The 25,867-nt window shown below is 47.4% G+C and overlaps 1 protein-coding gene across 1 annotated transcript in view; it reads left to right on the plus strand.

The window, feature by feature from the left end:
- The window catches only part of LOC142490601 (uncharacterized), a gene marked incomplete at its 5' end in the record, with an annotated part of 53,652 nt that overhangs the window by 3,092 nt on the left and 24,693 nt on the right, over nucleotides 1–25,867 (plus strand). Inside the window, one exon of the mRNA XM_075593017.1 lies at nucleotides 8,673–9,410. Within this exon, the coding sequence (XP_075449132.1) occupies nucleotides 8,673–9,410 (738 nt within the window). The remainder of the gene's footprint in view (nucleotides 1–8,672; nucleotides 9,411–25,867) is intronic.

A 25,867-nucleotide genomic window follows, 5' to 3' on the forward strand; every position in this document is an offset into this window, starting at 1 on the left:
GTAACAGGGTATGTCTATTCTGCCTTTCTTTCCCCGCCCTGTTATGTAAGTCCTTCTAGCTGCAGGCTGTAAGGGGTTTTTTCTATGGGTTTGTGCCCCCACCGTTGTTCCTCTATGATGGACAAGAGTAAGGTGGTGACTCATGGCCTGTGTAAACCTATCAGGGATAGGTATAGACCATGAGCCCGCCCTTCCTGTCCTAATTAGGGGAATACCAAATTTAGTGAGAGCCCTGCTTCTGCTCTTGAAGAGAGAGGAGTGCTGTTCTGCTCTTAGGAGTGGAGGAAGCAGAGAGCTGCCGGTCTCTCCTATGGCAGGATGAGCGTGCTCACCCCCAGCTTCTGAGCTGGGGGGAACAACAAATTCAGCCTGATGCCCTATACTATCATGGTAAAGCACCATCCAGAGAAATTGAACCTCTGAGACCATACACCGCTGTGAGGGAGAACTGCAGTGAGTGTCAGCCAATAAATATCCTGTTCTCATAATACTGTATTCTCCTGTCTAAGTGTCAGTCCTTGGGCAGGAGGGAGAAGCATGCAGTAGTGGGAACTGACTCTTGGACAACCTGGAACCCACTGCGGCTGGAGGCGCTAGCACCAGAGAAAGAACCAGAGAAAGAACCTAAGCCTGTCCTGATCTCCACTACACTGCAGATCAGCTCAGCTCTCCTGATCTAAACAGGTATTGCACCACACAATAGGTAGCAGAAACTGTGCAATCTCCCACTGGGGGGGGGGGGGGGGGGGAGAGTGCTACATACATGTCACACATCCAATGATGTTGACTGTCACGGGAGACCAGGTTTATCAATACCTTTGTATATCGGGATCAACTGATTGAGCAAACCAAGGAGGTAAAATAAATTGTAATTTTTTCAGGAAAAGACATACACACAATGTAACACACTTAGTGGGAATGTGGCTAATGAATAAACTTGTCTTTTAAACGAAATTCACAAATATGACCCCTGTAGGAGCCCTTTTCAATGATCGGGAGGTACTCACGAAAGTCCTGAAACTGATTTCGGCATGCAATGCCAGCCGCAACCGTTAAGTTTTCAAAAGAGGGACTTAGAAAATGTTCTCATACAAAATCTTTGAAGCCAGCTCTCGTCTATTCAGTACAGAGCATATTTGAATTTGCCGCTGTTGGTTTGGCGCTTGTGTGAGTATTCTCCCCACTGGTCCTGTGGTGACAGACACACAAGATGCGCATTCCTCTGGTTCTGTGACACGTGGATATTGCGCAGTCTGTTCCGGCATCTGTGGACCCTGGCCCCACCCCTCATCTGGTTGTACGACACAGGCGCTCATCCAGCCTCCCCGGTGATGCGCGTTAAGCCCCGCCCCCGATCTGTTGATCAACAGTCCCAGCGTGGCAGTGATGCGCGCTCCAGGCTCTGCCCCCTCTCTGACATCTCGCAGAACTGGCGTGGGAGTACCACATGCTCTAAGCCTTGCCTCTGACCTCTGTGACATGTGCGGGCTGCAAGCAACCTCCTACCTGATATCTGCATCCTAGGGCACACCTGTGTGCACCAGCAGCCTACTTGGTTCCACTTCCTGGTTCCACCCCTGCTGGCTATTGGAGCCTCCTCCTTTATATACCCTTCAGCTTACCTTTGCTGAGCATAGTCAGTGTGACGCTGTGCCTTGCTGCATTCTGTTCCTGATGCCTTGCCTTGTCTGCCTGATTAACCCTTTGTTGCCTGAACCCTGCTAGTTACTTGGACTCCGCTTCTCTCTACTCCTGATCCTGCTTGTGTTGACATTCTCCAGTCTCCTATCCTGACCCTGGCTACATACCCCGATGATCCGCTACTCTCCAAACCCTGAACCTGGCTACGCACCCCGACGATCCACTACTCTCCAACCCTGAATCCGGCAAGTACCCCACTAATCTCACATCTCCAATCCTGACCAGGCCTGTACGACCACTCTACATTCTAGGCGCGCCCGCGTGGCTGTGGGTCAACGTTACTCAATTCCCTGCCTCAGCACTGCGGTCGCGCTTCGTTTGTGGTGAGCTACGCGTTACAGCTTGGAATCTCCGCTCCTGATTGTCTGCAAGACTCCTTATGGGTTTCAGTGTCCCAGTCACAAACCTCTACAGCCTATCAGAGCGTGGGAATTCTCCTGCCAGCCAATCACAGATTTGCCGGTATTGTAAGCCGGACGGGCACCTTTTTTCATTCTGCAAAGGGGCATGCGCCAACCTGGCACCTCTGCCTCTTTGCATACTGAGCCCACCCGCTGCCCAGGCTCCACAGAGTCTGGGCTCTGGGAAATGGCGTCCGGATAGCCCTGTGTTAGCCCAGGATGCGGGTACTCAAGCAGAACTGCAGCACCCTCCTGTTCTAACACCTTGGCGTGCCTGAGGCTTTCAAATCCGCACAGACCCATAGGCACCAAGCTTGGTAGCCATCTGGGCCCTCGGAATCCATGACTTGGAAATCCCACAGTTCATTCACAGGTTATCAGTATATCCCTATTAAATATAACTCTTTTAATAAAATTGCACTGTGTCCTGTATCTTGTGTGATAACAATGTGTAAGTCCCTGTTCTGGTGTCAGGGGTGGAGTGAGGGTATATACAGCCTACACTCTCTAGCCTCATTCTTGACATACTCTAGAAACAACTTTTAAACTTTTTACACACAAGCAATCACTCTCAGCTTTAAAATATTGCTGGAGAACCCCTTGAACCCCAATACAAGGTTCAGGGTAACTGGGCATGTACATGGGCACCCCCCTTATATTTGGGACCCCCTGTTATACTAGGGACCCCCTGTATGGTTACAGGTATACATTAACCCCTTCATGCCCTTTTACCTTGTCTGGATGATGTAGCAGAAGGGCTCCTGGCGTTGAGTCGTAAGAACGTTTTCAGGGTCAGAGTCTGCCCAGAGTGTGCTTTGCTGCATCCGAGAATCTTACTCAATTCCCGGATCCAACTTCTGGGGTATCCCATAACACCGGACCCCTGATACATAGACACATTCTGTAAAGACTTTCTCTGACAAACCCACCCTGAAACTTACAGCCTAGAAATCTCCCGGTCCCAGCACCCCAGGAAAGGCAAAACACAGAGAAATCTTAAATGTCGCATGATTTTCACACAGTCACAGTAATGCATTTCTGACATCTAAGTCCCAGAGCTGACACTCTATGACCTCAACACACGGATCAGGGGTAACCAATTGGGCTTAACCTTTATTAGTGAGCCTGGTTAACCCCTTCACTCTCACAGTGAGCAGACACATTGCACGTCTACACAGCTGCAGTAAGAGACAGCTACTGTACACACTGCACCTCTACACAGCTGCAGTAAGAGACAGCTACAGAGTGAGCAGACACGCTGCAGCTCTACACAGCTGCAGTAAGAGACAGCTATAGAGTGAGCAGACACGCTACACATCTACACAGCTGCAGTAAGAGACAGCTACAGAGTGAGCAGACACGCTGCAGCTCTACACAGCTGCATTAGTGTGGTAGAAGTCCCTTAGATCCACCCCCTGTGCTACATCCCACAGGTAGGACTACGAAGGTCCACACTACGGAAATCCACCAGGACACAGGTCAGAGCAACGGACACCTGTAAATAATGCTATCACTATGCTGACCGCTGCAGGTCATCGATTGGCGCTATCTGAGGCAGTCTGCCGCTGACACAGATAACTGACCGCACGCCACACACACTGGCAATGGCCTACAGAGACCTGCAGCATAGCAGAGCTCGGTCCATAACCAGATAACATGTATGAGAGTGACAACTCAGACGCCGAGACCGCTACACAACCACAACAGACACAAGAGAGTATAAGGCCTAAACAGACAGTCACACTTACACAGAAGACCCACGAAAAATATGAATCAGACATTGACGCACACCGTTACAATTTAGAGAAGGCCTGGAAAAATACTGGACTTAAAATATTTAATGTTACAAATATTAGAGATCATGAAAAGAAGCTCAACTGAGGTCTACCCATACATGGTGTCCAATGCAGTCAGAGACATATATCACATACTTAACAAGAACCAATACCAGTGAAAGTATGTGTAACCCATGTCCCCCCCCCCCCCAGACACAGATAGCATCTCTAGGGTGTAGTGAGGGCTGGCTACATGTACTTTGGTGGTGCGTACCTACCGGTTACAGGAGGGCCTGGGTCTCCCGCGGTGATGTTGGGGATAACAGGACCAGGCTTCTGGGGTATATGCCTCCATCTTCTCCTTAGCAACGGTGCAGCGCCTCCATTCTCTATAACTTCCCAGGGGTGTGGGGTAGGACCCTTATAGAGAAAGAACCCTGGTCCCAGGGTGAATGCTCCAGAACACACACAGTCTCTTTGATAAAATAGCACAGTCTCTTTATTGTCTCTTTGGTGTACACACACAGTTCGTCAACAGCAGCAGACTTCCACGTGTACCAGTGTACTCCTCCTCTCGTTCCCTCCAGTAATGTCTCCAGACAGGATGGTCTGGATGGGGCCTCAATACCCCTGCCTCCACCTCCACCAGGGTAGGCCCTGTGGGTGAGGCTAGATCTCTTTCCCCTCACCCCCTGAGCAGGGTGAGGGGCATTGGTCCACCTCTATAGCTCTGTCCTTATTGTCCTGGGTCCTACTGCACTTCAGACCACACGCCCTCCTCATCTCCCATCTGATGCTCCCAGTCTGACAAGCTGTCACAGGGTCATCTCTCCTCTCTCTGGGTACAGGGCTGACACACTGCTCTCCGGATACTCCAAACTCTCAGCTCTCAGCACTGCACTCTTCCAGAGCTGCACTCAGAACTCTCAACAGACTGACAAGACTGAACTCTCTCAGAACTGACAAGACTGACATCTCTCTCAGAACTGACAAGGCTGACATCTCTCTCAGAACTGACATCACACACACACAGGACAGCCCACTAAATAGACTCAGCCCTGCCCCCTATGATGTCAGCAGGACCTCCCCTCTGTCTAGGCCTGCACAGAGCCAGGGGCCTGCCTCTACCACAGAGGCAAGGCTTGGTGAGGGGGAAAAACCCATTGTCACTACTGGCGCCTGCCCTTACCAGGGCTTACTCCAGTAGTAGAAGGATAAGTAGCCCGTTCTGTTTACAGGGGGCTACATATGCAAGAGTGAGAACTACAAAAAACAATCAATCTGTAACGTGACTGCTGTGTGCAGAGTGCAATCACGGAGGCTGAAAGTTGGAGAACGGACATCTTGCTGGAGATTGTATCACAGCTCTCCGGTACATCCAGGCATTCAGCGAGGTCCTCAAACTCAGCACGATCTAACGTATGTAGCGTAAGTGCAGGCGCTACCGGGGCACAAGATACCACGGAGGCTGCACGTGCAAGGGCTGCTTACAATCAAAAGGAGGTAGCCATGAAATTGGAGAGAGCTCGTATCGAAGAAAATGAGGAGCAAAGGGATGCTGCTTGAGCCACTGCCAATGCAGCCACGGCCACTGCTGCTACCACCACTGCTGCCACAACCGCCTGTGCGCATGGGAAGTCTGATTTTGGAAGTTATCTTAGAGGCCTTACGTGAAGATAAGGAAGCCAACTGCGCTGAAGCCCAAGCTGAGATCTTCGAAGCAGCCACAAGACAAGATGACGAGGAGCACAGGAGCAATCGAATAGCTTCAGAAGATCCAGCCCAGCGTACCAGAAACGATGTATTATGTCACTCCAGTACGAATGCCAGTCCACCATCTCTGCTCAATGAGGAGAGTATTACAGATTTATTTATTTTATTTATAAAATGTTTTACCAGGAAGTAATACATTGAGAGTTACTGCTCATTTTCAAGTATTTCCTGGGCACAGAGTTAAGATGACAAATAGATAGTTATATAAATGAACAGGGTTATACATTATTTACAGTACAAGACATTGCATGCACAGTTAGAGATCACACACACACAGGACAGCCCACTAAATAGACTCAGCCCTGCCCCCTATGATGTCAGCAGGACCTCCCCTCTGTCTAGGCCTGCACAGAGCCAGGGGCCTGCCTCTACCACAGAGGCGAGGCTTGGTGAGGGGGAAAAACCCATTGTCACTACTGGCGCCTATTATGGGCGTATGTAACAGTTACAGACCAGGTTAAAATGTGAGACAGCCTTAGTTTTGAAAGAACTTAGACTTGTGGTGTCTGTAGAGTCTCCGGTAGATTGTTCCAGTTTTGGAGTGCACGGTAAGAGACGGAGGAGCGTACGGATACTTTGCTGAACCTTTGGGACCATGAACAGTCTTTCCATGCCGAAGCAATGGAGAATCCACATGGAGTAGATGCTGTTCCTCTAAATGCATATGCTACGTGGGATGGCTACAGCTGCCATAGTGATCAATACGCATGCGTACACACTACAACAGGCTCGCAATCCAGGTACGATCGCACAGACAAACACACTTCCTCATACCTGCATGCACATACACCGCAAGGAAGAGCCGACTGCAGGTTTCCACTCAGCAAGAACCATTGCACGTAACACATACAGTGGCAGCCGCCTTTAACCTCCTGCGGCCGCCACCGCGGGATTTTTAAAAACACGGGCAGATGCGAGCCGTTTTCGGCCGTTTTGGGGGCGCCGCGGGCGCTTTCAATGTTAAGCGCCATTAGCGCTGTCTGGTGAATGCAGCTGACGCGTGGGAAACTCTGTGACAAACGGAAAACATCCCCGAATTTTTACGGGTATGTAGGAGGTTAAAAGGGGCAGCGGCTGTACCCTACACACACACACACACACACACACACACACACACACACACACACACACACACACACACACACACACACACACACACACACACACACACACACACACACACACACACATACACAAAGGCATCTGATCAACCCCACTCAACCTTAAGGTTCAACACTGTGAACCTATATGGCGGACAGACTAACATACCCAAAAACAACAGCCCACATCTTCAATGCTCACAGATTGAAGCCTCGGGCTTAACAGACTAGGGCCTAGCCGCTAGGCCATGTACTTGGTCCGGCATGAATCGGTTGTTGTATTTTAATGTTTATTGGGGTTAGAGGAGGTGGGTGAATGGGGGTAGTTGGCCAAGGATGGGTGGTTAGGCCTACCGGGTGGGTAGCTGGAGGGGTTAACCCCTTCATTACCATAGTGGTTACCACCGCTATGGTAATGAAGGGTTAACTCATACTGCATCCTTCCTGGTAGGCCTAACCACCCACCGTGGGCCAACTATCCCAATTCACCCACCCTCTCTACCCCAAATAAACCAGGTACTCTGGCTTAACCCCTTTATTGCTTTAGTGGCTAGCCGCTAAGGTAATGAAACTGTTCTAAATGTTAATTGTAATAACATAGTATTGAAGCAGGGGGTCTCCAAAGCTGAACTGCATTAATTTCAGTCTCAGGGAGCTCCTGCTTCTCAAGTTACAGGTGCCGGTATTTCTTGTGTATTTAAATGTCCTGGTCACGTGACGCGGGAGATTTAAACAATGCAGGTGGTTACGGGCACCCCATACTGGAACCTGTAACTCGGGAAGCAGGAGCTCCCGAGGCTGAAATTAATGTGGTTCAACTCCGAAGACCCCCTGCTTCAATATTATGTTATTAAAATTAACATTGAAACTGCGTGATCGCATGCAAGGGCTGTGCAGGGAGATGCAGCTTCTCTCTCTGCAGCTCTTCCAGGCTGCAGCTTAAGCAATCACAAATAGTGCAATATGTATTGGGGGGGAAAAAAACTACAAAGTAGTGCGATGTTGCATTTTTTTAACTCACTATAATAAAATTGTGATTTTTCTTAGTGACACCGTTTTGACACACATTTCTTATAGTGCAGTAAGAAAATGCAATCCCGCTCAGCAATGCACAGAACTTATCGAAGTTTAGTGAATAGGCCCCAATGTGCATTGCAATTTCATTTTTTATGCTGCAGTAATTTGCTAAACTTTCTAAAACTGTTACATTAATTTAATGTTGAGAATATAAATAGGGCACACACCCTGTTTGGCTCACTGTCTGGGATATGTTGCTGAAGGTACATAATAATACAACCACAGTCTTACCAAGGGGATACAGGTCATAGGCCGTAGTGTACTGAGCCTTCTTCAGGTCTACCATATATATGACAAAGCCTAAAGTTGTAAAAGTTCCTTCGGCCAGGGGGAGCTTGGGTGGCAGAATTGGTGATGCCATCGGAAATGAAGGGAGTCACATGCAAAGTAACCAGGGCCGTTGCCGAAGACAGAAACTCATCAAGGAGACCAAATCCGGTGGATGAAAATTATAGAAGACAGAAGATGACTTGAAAAGAAGACAAGAAATACTAATAAGTGTTGATTGAAGATTAATCTTCTATATCTGCTGAGACAAACGGCTGACTCCGGGGGCTCAGACATCTGTCCGGGACTGCTAGAACACGGTCTTTAAGGGTAGGAAAAACGATGAGACGTAACGTACTGTTCCTTTGAGCAGCTTCTGCCTGGTTTATTCGGCCCCAGGCACTGAGACTGCAACACAAAACCCTGCTCATCTGAGCAATAACTAAACACAGGTTCAGCCTGACTAGGGTTGGGCAGCTCGCCCGCTTCCAACAAACAAAATAAGGAACTTTACAAGTTAACAAAGGATCAGAATGATTTACCCTGTTTGGGAAAGGCTTTCCCCTTTCTGCTTCCAGCAGCAGTCCTGCCTCCAGTCTCTTGGAGAGAGAGGGCAGTGGAACCAGAAACCAGCTTTAACTACCTGGTTTCTAATTAGCAGGACAGGTGACAGAAATCAGACACCAGGCCAACATTGGTCTTGGCCACTCATCCCTCAGTTCCAGCATCTGCGAAACTGTGGGATGGAGTACAGGTGCAACCACGAGTATGGAGTACAGGTGCAATCACGAGTATGGAGTACAGGTGCAGCCACGAGTATGGAGTACAGGTGCAATCATGAGTATGGAGTACAGGTGCAATCACGAGTATGGAGTACAGGTGCAGCCACGAGTATGGAGTACAGGTGCAACCACGAGTATGGAGTACAGGTGCAACCACGAGTATGGAGTACAGGTGCAACCACGAGTATGGAGTACAGGTGCAACCACGAGTATGGAGTACAGGTGCAACCACGAGTATGGAGTACAGGTGCAACCACGAGTATGGAGTACAGGTGCAACCACGAGTATGGAGTACAGGTGCAATCACGAGTATGGAGTACAGGTGCAGCCACGAGTATGGAGTACAGGGGCAATCACGAGTATGGAATACAGGGGCAACTACGAGTATGGAGTACAGGTGCAACCACGAGTATGGAGTACAGGTGCAACCACGAGTATGGAGTACAGGTGCAACCACGAGTATGGAGTACAGGTGCAACCACGAGTATGGAGTACAGGTGCAACCACGAGTATGGAGTACAGGTGCAACCACGAGTATGGAGTACAGGTGCAACCATGAATATTCTAAAACTTGCCTTGGAAAATCTGGGGCAATCACCAGCAATACCCCAGTAATGCTGCAACATTTCTCTGACATTTCTGCAGAAAGACTAATGGCCCATCGGATTAACACAGCGGGGGTCCCCGATCAGTTTGAATAGGACTGCCAGGGACCCCCGCTGTGTTAATCGGATGGGCCATTAGTCTGTCTGCAGAAATTTCACTGAAATGTTGGCAGCATTACCTGGATATCGCCCCACAATTTCCAAGGCAAGTTTTAGAAAACTCGTGGGCGCACCTGTACATCCCTTCCTGGGCTGCACCTGTACTCCATACTCGTGGGCGCACCTGTACATCCCTTCCTGGGCTGCACCTGTACATCCCTTCCTGGGCTGCACCTGTACATCCCTTCCTGGGCTGCACCTGTACATCCCTTCCTGGGCTGCACTTTCCAGCCTTAACAGGATAGAAGTTGTCCAGTATCCTGGGTGCTCTATATATTGAATTTATTACCATTCCCTGGTTTCTGTCACACTGTCACACTGTATATTTATCTTTATTATAAATAAATAACTATATATATTTATATATCAACACAATATTGTTAGTTTTAATGTATGTATTTTGTATGCTTTCTTTATTTTTTTTTTGTAACTACAGTAGTAAAAAGCTGCTCTTGGCTAATAGGGTTATTTTCCATTACCCTGGTGAGGTTTGTTAAGGGGGGTGGGGGGGATTTGGGGGTGCATTGCAACTCGTCTTAAAATATCACACCTAGTAAAATTTGGCTGCAGTGTTTCTGATTTCAGTCACAAAGTTACAGCAAGCGCACCCAATATTTGTATTTTACGCTGTGCCATTTTAAATCTATTTTACCGGCGATTGATGACTCTTGGCCAAAGCGCCTGTCCATGAACTCTACTTGATGGGTATCTTCTTTATTAAACTGCACCCATATTATGATATATGGGCTCTGCACACCACATACTCTATATGCTATGTACAGTATATGACACATGATTTCATTTTTCCTTTCTTTAACATGACAGGCAGCTCTGAAATCTTACTGTGAGGGCATAAAAAAGTCATCAGAAATGCTGTGAAAAAGTTTTTAAAAAATTAACTCATTAACTAATTTTTTTCTGCCTCAGGGCAACTGGAGAGAAGACATCTTGTACTTTCTTTTTACTTTAAAATAGTTCCAGAAAGTTCTGATTGATCGGCATTGTGTTGGCCCTCTGACAAGCTAGGGGTTACATAAGGTTCTCATAATGCCTCCATTCGTGTGTAAGGAATATCACAAGATTCTGAGATCTCCAAATACTTATATATTCATTTACCTCCAGACTGTGCTCACATTATGTATTTGTCTTGTATTTGTTTGCAGGTGTAAATATAGTTTTATGCTTACTGATATACCAAGTGATTCATCATATGAATTCCTTCAGGGTATAGTCTCAGAGTCATTATAATTTGTATGAGCATTTTCCTTTGTACATTTATTTTTTCAGAAACACAGCCCACAGAATGTGTGGTGCTCAGAACCAGCGAGAACAGACATATAATAAAGGTACTGACAGATTTCCCATCAGGAGGACCCTCAATGCATTCTGTATGTAAAAGGGTTATAATGCATAGGAGAAACTTAATAAAGCGCTATGGCGTGAAACGCGTAGGGGGGCTGATACCTCCGCTTTTATAAGATGACTGAGTAAATTGCAGCAATATCCTCAGGTAGTGTACTCCAGGGGTGCTCCACTCCAGCCCTCCAGTCCCCTCAACAGGCCAGGTTTTCAGGATATCCCAGCTTCAACACAAGTGGCGCAATCAGAGGCTGAAGCTGGGACATCCTGAAAACCTGACCTGTTGGGGGAGGGGGGTCTTAGGACTGGAGTGGAGCCCCCCTAAACTGGATGCACAAGATCATCAGTTAGAACTTCCTATTGGATAGTCATTTACATTTCTTTTAAATTCCAGGAAGTAATGTTGCTAATATCAGCGCTAAGTATCTCAGGAGCTGCAAACACAGCAGCAGGTCAGCCCTGGCTTCCATCTTGTTAATGTTAATAATATCAGCGCTAAGTATCTCAGGAGCTGCAAACACAGCAGCAGGTCAGCCCTGGCCTCCATCCTGTTAATGTTAATAATATCAGCGCTAAGTATCTCAGGAGCTGCAAACACAGCAGCAGGTCAGCCCTGGCCTCCATCCTGTTAATGTTAATAATATCAGCGCTAAGTATCTCAGGAGCTGCAAGCACAGCAGCAGGTCAGCCCTGGCCTCCATCCTGTTAATGTTAATAATATCAGCGCTAAGTATCTCAGGAGCTGCAAGCACAGCAGCAGGTCAGCCCTGGCTTCCATCCTGTTAAAAAGGGGGTTCATGTTGTTGATTTAAGTAGTGATGTGCAAATGTCTCTCAGTTGGTTGGAGAACGTCACCCTTTTTTCCCCAATGTTGGCTTATTCACAAACGTTTTCACCAACGCTTCCACTCCTGTTATTCTCATATAGTTGCACTTTTGCCAATATTGTACATTTCACAAACTCGGCGACATTTGCTGAGATTCTCCCTGGGGGACAGATTCAACAAAGTCCAAAGACGATATTTATCTACAAAGGGGATGGATAGAGCATCACTGTGCGACATTGTAAGGGGAAAGAAGCAGCGTGAAGAGGGCGGCCAGACAAAAACTGTATTAGTCTGAGGACAGAGAGGACACAGCATTGTTGATATCACGGTAAATGTGGCACTGTTTATATCAGGGCTGCACAACACGCGGCCCGCGGGCCGCATGCGGCCCGCCTGGCCTCTCTGCGTGGCCGCGGCGGCCGGGCGCCAGTTATTTAATTAATTAATTAATTAATTAATTAAATAAATTTAATTTTTTTTTTTTTTTTTAAAGTTTAAAAAAATGGCGGCGATTCATCCCCAAACCCGCCTCCTTCGCCTCCCCCCCCGCCTCCTTCGCCTCCCCCCCCGCCTCCTTCGCCTCCCCCCCGCCTCCTTCGCCTCCCCCCCACCCTCGGGTTTTGAAATGCGCGCGCGGGGGGCAGAAGCAGCATGAGGAGGATGCAGGATGCCGGGGACTGGAGGTCAGAGCATGCTGGGGGCGGGGCTTAGTGCCGGGTAGAGGATGTGCTGAATAGAGAGGGGGGGGGGGGGGGGGGGTGTGTGTGTGTGTGTGTGTGTGTGTGTGTGTGTGTGTGTGTGTGTGTGTGTGTGTGTGTGTGTGTGTGTGTGTGTGTGTGTGTGTGTGTGTGTGTGTGTGTGTGTGTGTGTGTGTGTGTGTGTGTGTGTGTGTGTGAGGGGGGGTGTGAGGGTGTGTGTGTGTGTGTGTGTGTGTGTGTGTGTGTGTGTGTGTGTGTGTGTGTGTGTGTGTGTGTGTGTGTGACGGGCTGGGTGGGGGGGGGGGGTGAAATACGGGCTGGTGCAGAGGTGGGGGGGGGGTGAAATACGGGCTGGTGCAGAGGTGGGGGGGGGGGTGAAAAACGGGCTGGTGCAGAGGTGGGGGGGGGGGTGAAAAACGGGCTGGTGCAGAGGTGTGGGGGGGGGGGGGGGGTGAAAAACGGGCTGGTGCAGAGGGGGGGGGGGGTGAAAAACGGCCTGGTGCAGAGGTGGGGGGGTGTGTGTGAAAAACGGGCTGGTGCAGAGGTGGGGGGGGGGGGGGTGTGCTGCTGACATGTGAGGGGGGGGTGGGCTGCTGACATGTGAGGGAGGGGGGGGGGCTGCTGGCATGTGAGGGGTGGGTGGGCTTCTGGCATGTGAGGGGTGGGCTGCTGACATGTGAGGGGGGGGCTGCTGACATGTGAGGGGGGGGGCTGCTGACATGTGAGGTGCAGGGGGGGTATGATGTGAGTTGCAGGGGGGGAGAGAGTGTCATATTGAGGAGAGGGGAAAAGAGTGTCATATTGAGAGGAGGGGGAGAGAGTGTCATTTAGGGGAGGGGGAGAGTGCCATATTGAAGAGAGGGAGAGAGAGAGTCATATTGAGGAGAGTCATATTGAGGGGAGGGGGAGAGAGTGTTATATTGAGGGGAGGGGGAAGGGGGAGAGTGTGTCATATTGAGGGGAGGGGGAGAGAGTGTCATATTGAGGGGAGGGGGAGAGAGTGTCATATTGAGGGTAGGGGGAGAGCGTGTCATTTAGGGGAGGGGGAGTGTGTCATATTGAGGCGAGGGAGAGAGTGTTATATTGAGGGGAGGGAGAGAGAGTGTCATATTGAGGGGTGGGGGAGAGTGTGTCATATTGAGGGGAGGGGAAGAGTGTCATATTGAGGGGAGGGGAAGAGTGTCATATTGAGGGGAGGGGAAGAGTGTCATATTGAGGGGAGGGGAAGAGTGTCATATTGAGGGGAGGGGAAGAGTGTCATATTGAGGGGAGGGGAAGAATGTCATATTGAGGGGAGGGGGAGAGTGTCATATTGAGGGGAGGGGGAGATAGTCATATTGAGAGGAGGGGGAGAGGGTGTGATTTAGGGGAGGGGGAGAGTGTGTCATATTGAGGGGAGGGGGAGAGTGTCATATTGAGGGGAGGGGGGGGAGAGTGTCATATTGAGGGGAGGGGGGGAGTGTCATATTGAGGGGAGGGGGAGAGTGTCATATTGAGGGGAGGGGGAGAGAGTGTCATATTGAGGGGAGGGGGAGAGAGTCATATTGAGGGGAGGGGGAGAGAGTGTCATATTGAGGGGAGGGGGAGAGAGTGCCATATTGAGGGGAGGGGAAGAGTGTCATATTGAGGGGAGGGGCAGAGTGTGTCATATTGAGGGGAGGGGCGAGTGTGTCATATTGAGGGGAGGGGCGAGTGTGTCATTGAGAGGAGGGGGAGAGGGTGTGATTTAGGGGAGGGGGAGAGAGTGTTATATTGAGGGAAGAGAGACATGGGGGGGATGCTGACATGGGATGCTTACTTGGGGGGGGGGGTTGCTGACATGGAATGGGCTGGGGGGATGTGGAGGGGGTATTATGTTTTTGATGTGGAGGGGGGTATTGTGTGGGTGAGGGGGAGAGATGGGTGTATGAGAGATATATGGGGAGTATCATAAAGGTTGATAGTGAAGGGTTCTGGGGGAGATGAGGATGATGATGATGATGATGGAGAGGTGCTGGAGGAGAGATGATGATGATGATGATGATGATGATGATGATTTAACCCGTGCGGCCCAAATTTTTTTTCCTTGGAGCAGTTCGGCCCTTCTCACTTTACGAGTTGGGCAGGCCTGGTTTATATGAATGCCATACTGTATTTAGATGAGCGGTAGATAGGTTTTCTATAAATAAACAGAACAGATAAAAGAGATCCCTTTTGAATGCACGCCCCTCAGGAAGGTCCTATACAGGATTTTGGATTGGATTTTTGTACCCGTCTTTCTTCAATATATTTGTTTTTGCAATATTATCCTGAGTGCTGATTTTGTTTCCCATTGGGTTACACTGTTTTTCTAGTGAATACTATAGAACATGCACCTATCCTACCCAAGCCAGTGAAGTGCCTGCTGACACCATTTTCTATATATATATATACAGGCATACCCCACATTAACATACGCAATGGGACTGGAGCATGTATGTAAAGCGAAAATGTACTTAAAGTGAAGCAGTACCTTTTTTCCACTTATCGATGCATGTACTGTACTGAAATCATCATAACGTGCATAACTGATGTAAATAATGCATTTGTAACATACTCTATAGTCTCCACGCTTGCGCACAGCTTCGGTACAGGTAGGGAGCCGGTATTGCTGTTCAGGACATGCTGAAAGGCGCATGCGTGAGCTGCCGTTTGCCTATTGGGCGACATGTACTTACTCGCGAGTGTACTTAAAGTGAGTGTCCTTAAAGCGGGGTATGCCTGTATATATATGTGTCAAAAGGAGTGCTACTGGGCGTGGCTAAATGTATACAACAAGAAACAAAAGACGTCCAGAGCAACATCCAATGTGACTAAAATACACAGTGAAATATCTATATATCTCTTGAAAGTAGGTCATTTAGTTAACCTTTTTGCCAAAGCGTATAAGCCTGCGAGCCACTTCAAGGCATGACCAATTCACAAGTCCTAACACTAACTGATTACAATTCTTATTTACCTCTATAATTAGAGGAAGAATGGTCGTAGCATTGAACCTGTCACAACCAGCTGCATGAAAAGAAAACCTGCTTATTGGAAAGTGAGGAGGGGAGAGCTTAATCCCTGAGAGGGAGGAGCCACTGACCTCCAAAACAGCTGAGACCAGCTGGACAAAGCCAACAAACACACAGATACCCTGCAAGCTCTCAGAACCCCCCCAAAATTACAGAGAGAGAGAGAGAGAGAGAGAAAACAACCTAGGCGCAAATAAGCCAGGAAAGAGTCAAAGAGAAAAACATCATAGGGCAGTATGTCTGTTAAATTCAGATTATAGGTGGTAAAATATGCACTTACAATTAATTCAGCAAATTAAAGCCTTTAATCCTCAATGGGACTCAGGAACTCTGCTTCTGGTGGTCTTTGTAATTTCTGTGTGTCTCATACACTTTGCTTTCACAGGTTTCTCCAGATAGCTGCTGCAGAATCACCGTCCGTCTGCAGCCCACAGCCAGTACCACGTGCAGCTCCCACCAGGGTCCTGAGATCCTGATGCCCAACATCGGTTACGGGAGTAACAAGAAGACCAGGGTGAGAGCTGCACGTGGTGCTGGCTGTGGGCTGCAGACGGACGGTGATTCTGCAGCAGCTATCTGGAGAAACCTGTGAAAGCAAAGTGTATGAGACACACAGAAATTACAAAGACCACCAGAAGCAGAGTTCCTGAGTCCCATTGAGGATTAAAGGCTTTAATTTGCTGAATTAATTGTAAGTGCATATCTTACCACCTATAATCTGAATTTAACAGACATACTGCCCTATGATGTTTTTCTCTTTGTCTCTTTCCTGGCTTATTTACGCCTAGGTCGTTTCTTCTCTGTATTATCCATTGCGGCAGGTGTGGAGCCGCAGACTTAATTGGCAGCATTTGAGTAGGGTCAGAATTTAAGGTAAAATACCTCTCGGTTGACTGATTGGCCAGGTGTAGTTGTCATTACAATTGCATCTAACTAAGTGTTTGGAATTTGCGCTGTTTGTATCTTGTCTCTTTATATATGGTATATTTGGTGGTCAGTGGCTACTCATTCCCAGGGTTTAAGATTGCCCTTTCCCACTTTCCAAGTAAGCAGGTTTTCTTTTCACGCAGCTGGTTGTGACAGGTTGAATGCTAAGACCATTCTTCCTCTAATTATAGAGGTAAATAAGAATTTTAATCAGTTAGTGTTAGGACCTGTGAATTGGTTATGCCTTGAAGTGGATCGCAGACTTATATGCTTTGGCCAAAGGGTTAACTAAATGACCATTTTTCAAGAGAAATATACAGTAGGTATTTCACTGTGTATTTTTGTCACATTGGATGTTGCTTTGGACTTCTTTGTTTCTTGTTGTGTACAAAAATTGAAAATTAATAAATATTGTACATAAAGTCTTGAAGCTAGAGTCCAAGGAGGTGATTCCATTTCCTCTAGAAAACGTTAGTCAGTGACGAAGCCTAGAGCGAAACGCGTTTGATGATTTTTGGTCACCGCAAGCCACTGTAGCTCACAGAGACAGCCAGTGTCCAATAAGCTGCACCAGTTAACTGAGGTCTGTGTGCATGCGCATTCCAGGTCCTAAGCGAAGGACACCAACGGGAGGCTCCACTCAGCTGCAAAACCAGCCAATGAAGCCAGCGCAGCACACAGACAGGAGTCAGCTCCTAGAACAGCTGAGACAGATACCGCGCAGAGACCTCACAGCAGAGGGACAGACGTGGGAAGGCTGACCCCACCGGATAGAGCTGATGCTGGCAAGCTATGCACAAATGCCAATATGTTTAAGCCATTTGTGAGAGAACCTTATCTTTTATTTTTCTATTGTTATTAAATTTTATTATGTTATGTCCCTTTCTCTACTTTATTGAAGACATCATTGTGGGCAGTGTGGAGGAATCTCTTCCAAGTCGGGAATAGTTACATGTAAGTATGTTTGTGAGTAAATACATATACGGTATATTCTTTATACACACATTATACCACTGTCTTGTGTCTTTGTTTTTCTGCCCTTATTCTCCCTATATATATATATATATATACATGGGGGATGACGACTTGAATTCACACACCGGTGGACTTTTTCTTCTTTATTATGAGGGTAGAAGCAAATGATATAATCAGGTCACGGATTCCATATATAAAGGACCAGTAGTTCTGGCTGCAGATCGTGCAACAAAACTGTGATGTGAACAAACTATTAGATCACATCATTAGTGCACGCGGATATGCTGCCATTGTGAATGGTTTACATGACAGCAATAGCTGTATCCAGACAGTGTTGCTCCCCAATCTAAGGTCTTATTGTTTGTGATCAATCAACTACTGAGATTGAATAGTGTTCTCCGTTCAGTGTAACTTAAACAGCGAATTTCCCAACATTGTTAGTGCGTGTGAGACCTGTTATCTGCCGGTACACAGAGCAGAAGATGGCGGTAGTGCTGGGCGTCCATGCTCAATCTTAATAGTCACGGACCAAATAGCTGCTGCGACACAGTAACACACAGGCACACAAAGTGTGCGTTTATTCCTGGAGGCACGTATCAAGTTATAGCCTCATTCAGTACTTTAGTAACACATGTAGCAAGCGGTTGTTTAGGAGTTTCAAGCCTGCCGCCCTCTGCGTATTTCTTTTCAGTGACGTCACCACGCAGTACCACCTGACGTACGTTTCGCGTCAGCATGCTTTTCCAGCATATACCTTACTCACTTAAGCTGATGCGGGACTGCCTCTTTCCTTCCCCTTTTCCCATCTTTATTAGATAGGGTTTCAAGTCAGGCTAGCAATCCGACAAAGACATGTATGGATATGTATGTGCGGTGGCATGCGGCTGTAATAAATTAGCCTTATTTAAGGGGTGTTAGAAAACCAGGACTGGAGTTGCTACTTGCTACATGACAATAACAAGATTTAACGTTTACAATATTACTGTGACGGTGAAGGGGTACCCAGGCCATAAATGAAGGTATTATGCCTGGCTGGGTGCCCCATAGTCATAAAAGATAACTGTAGAGTGTCAGCTCTTCAGCCCAGGGCTGGCTGCAGTCCTGTAATTGTATACTAAACTGTCTCTGTGCGCCCGCCAGGAATAAGGGGGGCTAGTTCATTGTATTCTCGTTAATTGAATAAGTGCGCTTGTGGCTATGTGGTGGCTTTGTGCATTGCGACACTGACTCACTGCCAAACTGGAGACAGGCAAGGGAAAGCCTTAACCGCAGGGTAAATTGAATAAGTGAGCTGCGGTCACGCGTTGGTTCCGTTTATTGTAACAATGTATAATGTAGTCGCATCGCCCTATCAAGGTCAATTGGATAAGTGCGTTTGCAGTTAGGTTAGTTCCGTGCATTGCTACAGTGCATCACGGCCCAAACCGCAGGTTAATTGGATAAGTATGGCTGCGGTTATGTATTAGCCATGCATTGCCACAATGAGTCGCTGCCAAACCACAGACGGGAAGAAAGTTTAAACCACAAACACTTCACAGACCACTCATAGTTAGATGTGTTATTAACTTGTATGAAAAGTAGTAAATGAAAGTCCCTCTCTTTTTGTGTATTACAATTATAAAGAGCAAAGGCATTTACATTCAGCCAGGCAGGACAGCGGATACATTAAGGATTCACTATTGTAACTTATGACCGGCCATTCCGGTGAGCAGCTCATGCATATCTTAAGTGCGGACTTCTAAGACTCCACGCTGACGGCTCCAGAGTGTCTAGGAAAGTCCGGACTTTAAAAGGTACCGACATTTGAAAGTGTGAAGTAGAGGGAAGTAGAAATAAACAGGTTTCCCAGCCAGATGTCCAGATGTCCGGGACAGAGGTATACATTCTGCCGCCAGAAAAGGGCCTTGGTCAGGTATGCTAAGCGGCCCAGGTGTGAGGTTAGCGCATGACCCTCGGCATACCGTGAAGCCCCTTACCCGGCTGCAGGAACTGTGGGCAACTCTGCCATAGGGTGGAGATTTGATTCCCACGCAGTGATTGGCTGCACAGTGTAAGAATAGGCTTTGTGTGTCTTTAAAAAGGCGTGCAGTCTAAAAATTCGTTAATGACCCCGCTACTGCAGAATCCGGATTTCGCCCCGGGGATGACAGGTGCTCACCATTTTATAGTTTGGACAGTCGGGTTACAAGCGACTGAAAGATCTGGAGGGGAGTAAATTTATTAAAACATTTACACAAATCAAATCAGAAAAAGGGGTGCCAAACACCGAACTATTTCATTACCTCCAGATCAGAGCATTTTACAATAAATTCCCAATTCGACCGGCAAGGACCAATTTTGAGCAGCTGTGTTCCAGAGATACGGACACAAGGGGACTTACCTCCAGAATGTATAGGGAAGTGGTCTGTCCAGAAGGACCTGCAGATACCCGACTGAACTACATGACAAAATGGGAGACTGATCTAGGGGAGACTTTAGAGGACGAGGACTGGACACTTATCCTACAAGCGGCAGCCAAAAGTTCCATCTGCTCAACATTAAAAGAGAATGCATATAAGGTCCTGATGCGCTGGTACCACACCCCATTAAAACTGTCTAAATTTGTCAGTGGATACTCCCCGCTCTGCCCCAAGCAGTGCGGGGAGGTAGCTGACTTACTCCATATGCTGTGGTCCTGCCCTAAGGTAGTCCCGATTTGGGAAGAAATTAGAAGTTGGACACAAAGGATTCTGGACTTGGAGATCCCCCTGGACCCGTTCCTGTTCCTCTTGGGCAGACAAGTCCCGGACTGCCAAAGTCGGCACACAAATTGGTTGCGCATTTGGCAACCGCCACCAGGTGTGAGATCGCAGCGGTATGGAAACAGCGAGAATTACCAATAATCCCCAGAATTAGAAATAGAATTTGGCACGTCTGCCAGATGGAACAGTTGACGAGCTGGGTCAACGACACTGGCAGCAATTTCCTAAAAGTATGGGCACCATGGATTGCCCACACAGACATCCCAGGGGTGGATACCAGTACAATTTTGCAATAATAACAGAAAATGCATTCTCTGGTGATGGAGCAAGACATAAGCTGACTACTATAGGTGACAGGTAGGACCCATCCCATTGTTAAGATCAGCATCTAAGAGTTCACCCAAGGGGCGCCCGGCGAAATTCAGCAACTGAAGCGGATGATTACAGACCCAGAAGCTACACGAAGTATCTCTTACCCCCCCCCCCCTCCTCGTCTCTACCCGATGTTGTCCTGTCTTGGTTTCGTCAGTCAGGTTAGTCGAGTCCTGTGAGTAAATATTGTCTGTTTAGTTTTCAGCAAGGTTAATGATAACCCACGGTAGTGAGAGCCAAGGCAGAAATACCGATGGGCATGGGAATGTTACACAATGGTCTGTGTTATAATGTATAAGATGTATGACCCAATAAAAATTTGAAGTTGAAAAAAAACAATGCGTGCAGTCAGTGGGGACATTAGATTCAACATGCTGTAAGAGATTCGTCAAAGATACGTCATGCGGTACAAGGACTATTCCAACGTAACTAAGATTTGTACCCTGCTTCAAAAGTTCGTAAGGCTGCGGTCCCAGTGACTGCTACAGCGCACGCCTCGCCATGCGCTGTGCGTTCAATCTCCACTCCCCCAGTCAGGCCGGTCCTAGTTAGTACCCTGTCGCGCACCTTTCCCCTGCGGTGCGCGACAGGTTTTCAGACAGGCTGTGATATTTGAACTTAAAGTTTGCGAAGCAGGTGTGGCCACGCCCCCGCCGGCGGTTCAGCCAGTGAGGGCGAACCAGCCGCGGGATGTCATGGCCACGCCCCCGCAAACCCACCGCTATGCCCCCTCCCGTCGCAAACGTTCCCTCTCCCCTCAGACCGCAGATTGCGGTGTAGCGCTGCGCACGCGCCATAACCCACCCCCCTCCTCCCCCCGCCGGGCGCGCGTGCCACAGCGCTGACTGGGGACTCACCCTTAGAACTAAGGGTTGGAAAACAAACTGAAAGGGGGAAACGAAAAAAAAAACTACTTTAGGCGAAGATACGGGGTTGCGAGTGGCGCCCCTAGCCAAGGACTGTTACAACATTTAGGGGATAAACCCCGCTCCTGGGAATTGATGCCTAGAGACTTGATTTCTGTGGATTTCGTTCTGTGGACATTTTATTTTGTTTTGCCCCATCCCACTAACTGGTTATTCATGTTATTTTGTGTTATTTTGTAAGCTGTGTGTGTTTCTTGTGTGAATAAATTACAATTTATTTTATCTCACGCTTTGTTCAATCAAAGGATCCGGGTAATTTTTGTGTTAAAAGCACTGGTCTCCCACGACAATACAATGTGTATCTGTACCCTTCTCCTGTGTAAATGTGCTGCCTTACTGTATATTGCTCATGTCTCAAATCTTTGGGTCATTTAGAAATCTAGGTCAAAATCTTAAAGCAGCAGTCCAAGCTGCTTTTTTATTCCCCCCCCCCCTTTTTTTCCGTTAATATGTGCCTCAGTACAATCCACACAATGATAAGTAATTAGATCCGTAAGTAAAGAACAATCGATCAATTCTCCTGTGATCGATCAGCGAAGATTCGGCTCAGGGGTTCACTAAATGGCTGTCGGTGCAGCAGAAAAGGATCAATGATGCAAAGCTCTGTGGGGAAGATTTCCACGAGAGACCAGCCACGGGAGACCAGCCACGGGAGACCAGGCATTGACACCTTTTATACCGGGATCATAACACTGAGCAAAGCGAGTTGATGAAATAAATTGTCATGTTTTCACTTAAACAGGCAAACACGCAGTGAGACACAAAATACATGAGAAAGACACACTTACTGGGGTCTGGGGCAAAGAGCTAGCTTTTTCTTGTTGAAATAAGCAAAGAAACAACGTTTTTAGTTGACCGGGACTCAGCCCGAAATGTCCTGGTTCTCAAATCGGCAGGAAGTTCCTGACGCCCCCGCTCCCTTCCTTCCGGAGGTGCTGACATCCCTTGACCGGGAGTTAATCCCAAACGTCCCGTAACTGTTTTTGGCGTGCAATCCTAACCGCGATCGCTATGATCAATTCTCAGAACTTGGCCCCGAAAAGTGGGACTTAAAAAATATTCTGCCATGAAATCTCTGAAGCCGGCTCGCTGATATTTCTCCGAGAGCATCTTTCAGTCGTTTCGAATTTGCCGCTGCTGTTCTGGCGCTTAGGATCTGATATCCGGATTGGCTGAGGGATTCTTATAGTACTTCAGAGTTCATTCCTGAAATACTACAGCCAATCCGAGCATGAGAAATTTCCTACCAGCCAATCAGAGCGATGCCAGTCTTCTGAAGCCGGGCAAGCAGGTCTTCTGCATTTACCAAGGGCATGCGCCAACCTGGCACCTCAGCCGCTTGGTATGCAGAAGCCACTCGCTGGTTTAGGCTCCTCATGTCTGGGAAAGGCAAATGGTAGTCCGAGGACTTCCATTCATCCCAGGACGTGAGTACTAAGCTTAAACCTGCTACCCAAATGCTCTTCACACGTCTGACATCCTCTGTGGCTTTCAAGTCCGATGTCTGGGTAGACACAGTGGCACCAAACGTGGTAGCGCAGTGACTCACTCAGGACATAGGATCTCAAAGTCCCAGCTCCTTACTGTGCACAAGCATATATGTATTTAAAAACACACTGTTTAATAAAACCATACATACAATATACTTTCCTAAGCCTTATGGTTATGGGGAATAGAATAAGAACGTGAACTTTATTCCTACTAGCCATAATCCCTACACACTATACTAAAAATAGATTTTAAAAATCCTCACAACTTCATGTATGGTTGGAGCACCCCCAGAACCCCTACACCGTGTTCTGGATGACCCGGGCACTAACTGGCATCTCAATTAACCTAGGAACCCCTTTACCGTTCCAGGGATAACTCAAATCCCTATGCCCCATTTACCTTTCTGGTTTGTGCTGAAGCAGGGAATCGTAGCGGTGAGTCGCACAAGCCTTTTCAAGGGGAGATTTTGCCGGAGCAATGTGTCTCAATGTATCTGGGAATCTGACCTGATTCCTGGGTACATTTTTGGGTTATCCAGCAACTCTGGACCCCGACTAGCTAGGCACAATCTGACAACACTTTCTCTGTAAAATCCTCCTTGAACTCATAGCCCAGCGGTCTTTGCTCGCTGGCACTCCTGGAAAGGTAAAAACCACATACTGTACATTCTTTATTGTGGAATAATTATTTACAATGAATAGACAATCACTGGGCTCAAGAGCTGACACTTCCGAACCCCAATACAAGGATCAGAGGTAACCAAACTGGCTTAACCTTTATTATGGAGCCTAGTTACCCCCTCACCATCACAAAGATCATGTGGCCAGGCAGTCACTAGATACAATTGGTGCTCTGCTAGAAAGAGGGCAGGGCTCAAAAAGGGGCGTGCCAGATCCTATTTCGGAAGAGGAAGGGGATGTGACTTTGTATGCATGTAGCATATTGCTGGGTCTGCAGCTTTAATACACAAGTCAAGACAACAAGTATATTACTCATTTCAGTTTGATATCTAACCAGAGCAAAAATTATACTTTTGTCTACTCAGTCATTTTTGTGTCATTTAAAATGATAAATGTTAGCAGGTTTTCTCGATCTATTCTTTAACATTTAAGATGTACTTCACTTAGGCAATTTAGGACATGACATTAGATCAGGGGTGCGCAAACTGGGGAGTGCGCCCCCTCCCCCACCCCCGAGATTTTCACATGCAGCTAGAATGAGAACGTGACAAGCAGAAGCTGCAAAGGAAAGGGGGGGGGGGGAGGGGGGTGAAACAGGGATGTGGTTCTTGTTCCATGACAAATTATGAGTAAATGGCAATATACTGTTCTGCATGTAATGTTCTCAGCAAGTATAACTTCAACAATTTCACAAACTGTGATTAAATATATTATATATTTTTAATATCACTTTTCTCTCTTAATAAATAACAATAACACTGTCACCCCAAAAATGTTAGCAGTAAATGTTGATTGTGCAAGCGTGTGACGGTGAGGGGGTAACCAGGCCATACATAAAGGTATTATGCCCGGCTGGTTACCTCTGAGCCCTATTTCAGGTTTTAGAGTGTCAGCTCTTCACCTCTTGTACCTGCAATGAATGTAATTGTATGGCAATAAAGATTTTATGTGCGTTTTACTTTTCCAGGAGCGCTAACCAGTGGAATCAGAGGCTATGAGTTTCAAGGGGGTTGCAGTAAATGTGGGGTCAGATTGTGTCTAGGTAGTCTGGGTCCAGAGTTGCTGGTCACCCCAAAAATGTATCCGGGAATCTGGTCGTATTCCCGGGGACATAAAGACCCATCACCCCGGACAAAATCCTCCCTGGAAAACAGTTACACGGCTCAACGCCAGGTTTCCCTGCTTCAGCACAGACCAGAAAGGTAAATGAGGGCATAGGGATTTGTGTATCCCGGGTACAGTCAATGTACCCTAAGTTAGTGAGGGTCCCCCAGTATGTGCCCAGGTACCCCAGAATCAGTATAGCGATTGTGGGGTTTACTCCAACTGTATATGAGGTTGCGAGAGGTTTTATGAAACCTAAGTCCAATTCTCAGCAAAGGAATGAGTTGCAGCCCTCAGAATGTGCTTAAGCATTTTTTAGTTCTAACTAAATTTAGGGTTTCTTAAGGGAAGGAGATACAGCTCTGAGATTGAAGATAAGCATCTTTCCATCTCACTGTGGGACAGAAGGAAAATTAGAAAAAAAAATTATGTTTCATAAAATGTTTAATAGCCTGTTTGTTTTTGTTGCTATTCCCTTGCACTTGAGTTTAAGAGAAGGAATCACTTTCATTCTGTAAAAACCCCAGTTTATACATCACCCAGGCTGAACCAACCCTGATAACCTGATTTCAAGGTTCCCAGCCTACAGTACATCAAAACAGTCCCCAGCACTCCACAGAGCACGAGGAGCAGAGGACAGAGGGTTTGATTGCCTTTTTCATTGACTGATTCGGATCTCTGGTGAATGACTATTAGCAGCTTTCTGTGGTGTTTGGTCAGACCTTCTATAGGGGAGGGAAGGCTTAGGGAAGTACCTCTTGTACCCTTTGGGACCAGGGGGAATGGGCCAGATGAAGAGGTAATCCCTCGAAACGTCGCCCCCTGAGCTTGCTTTCTTCTTCTCTTCAATTTGTGTTTTTCCTTATGTTTCATGTTTCTTTCCCCTCCACCCCTCACTTTGAGACATTTCCCAAAGTGACACTGTTTTTTTGCTTACACATTTGCTATAATTCCGGTTTGTTGTTAGTGTCATTAAACTTATTCACCTTCATGACATTTGTATTCATTAGTACAGTTACCCATTAGTCTGAGAGTGCTGGTACGTGCATAGGTGTGTTAATTCTAGAGCGGGGAATACGGGTCCCCTTGTGTTCCA

This window comes from Ascaphus truei, chromosome 3, assembly GCF_040206685.1.
Source record: "Ascaphus truei isolate aAscTru1 chromosome 3, aAscTru1.hap1, whole genome shotgun sequence".
NCBI classification, from domain to species: Eukaryota; Metazoa; Chordata; class Amphibia; order Anura; family Ascaphidae; genus Ascaphus; species Ascaphus truei.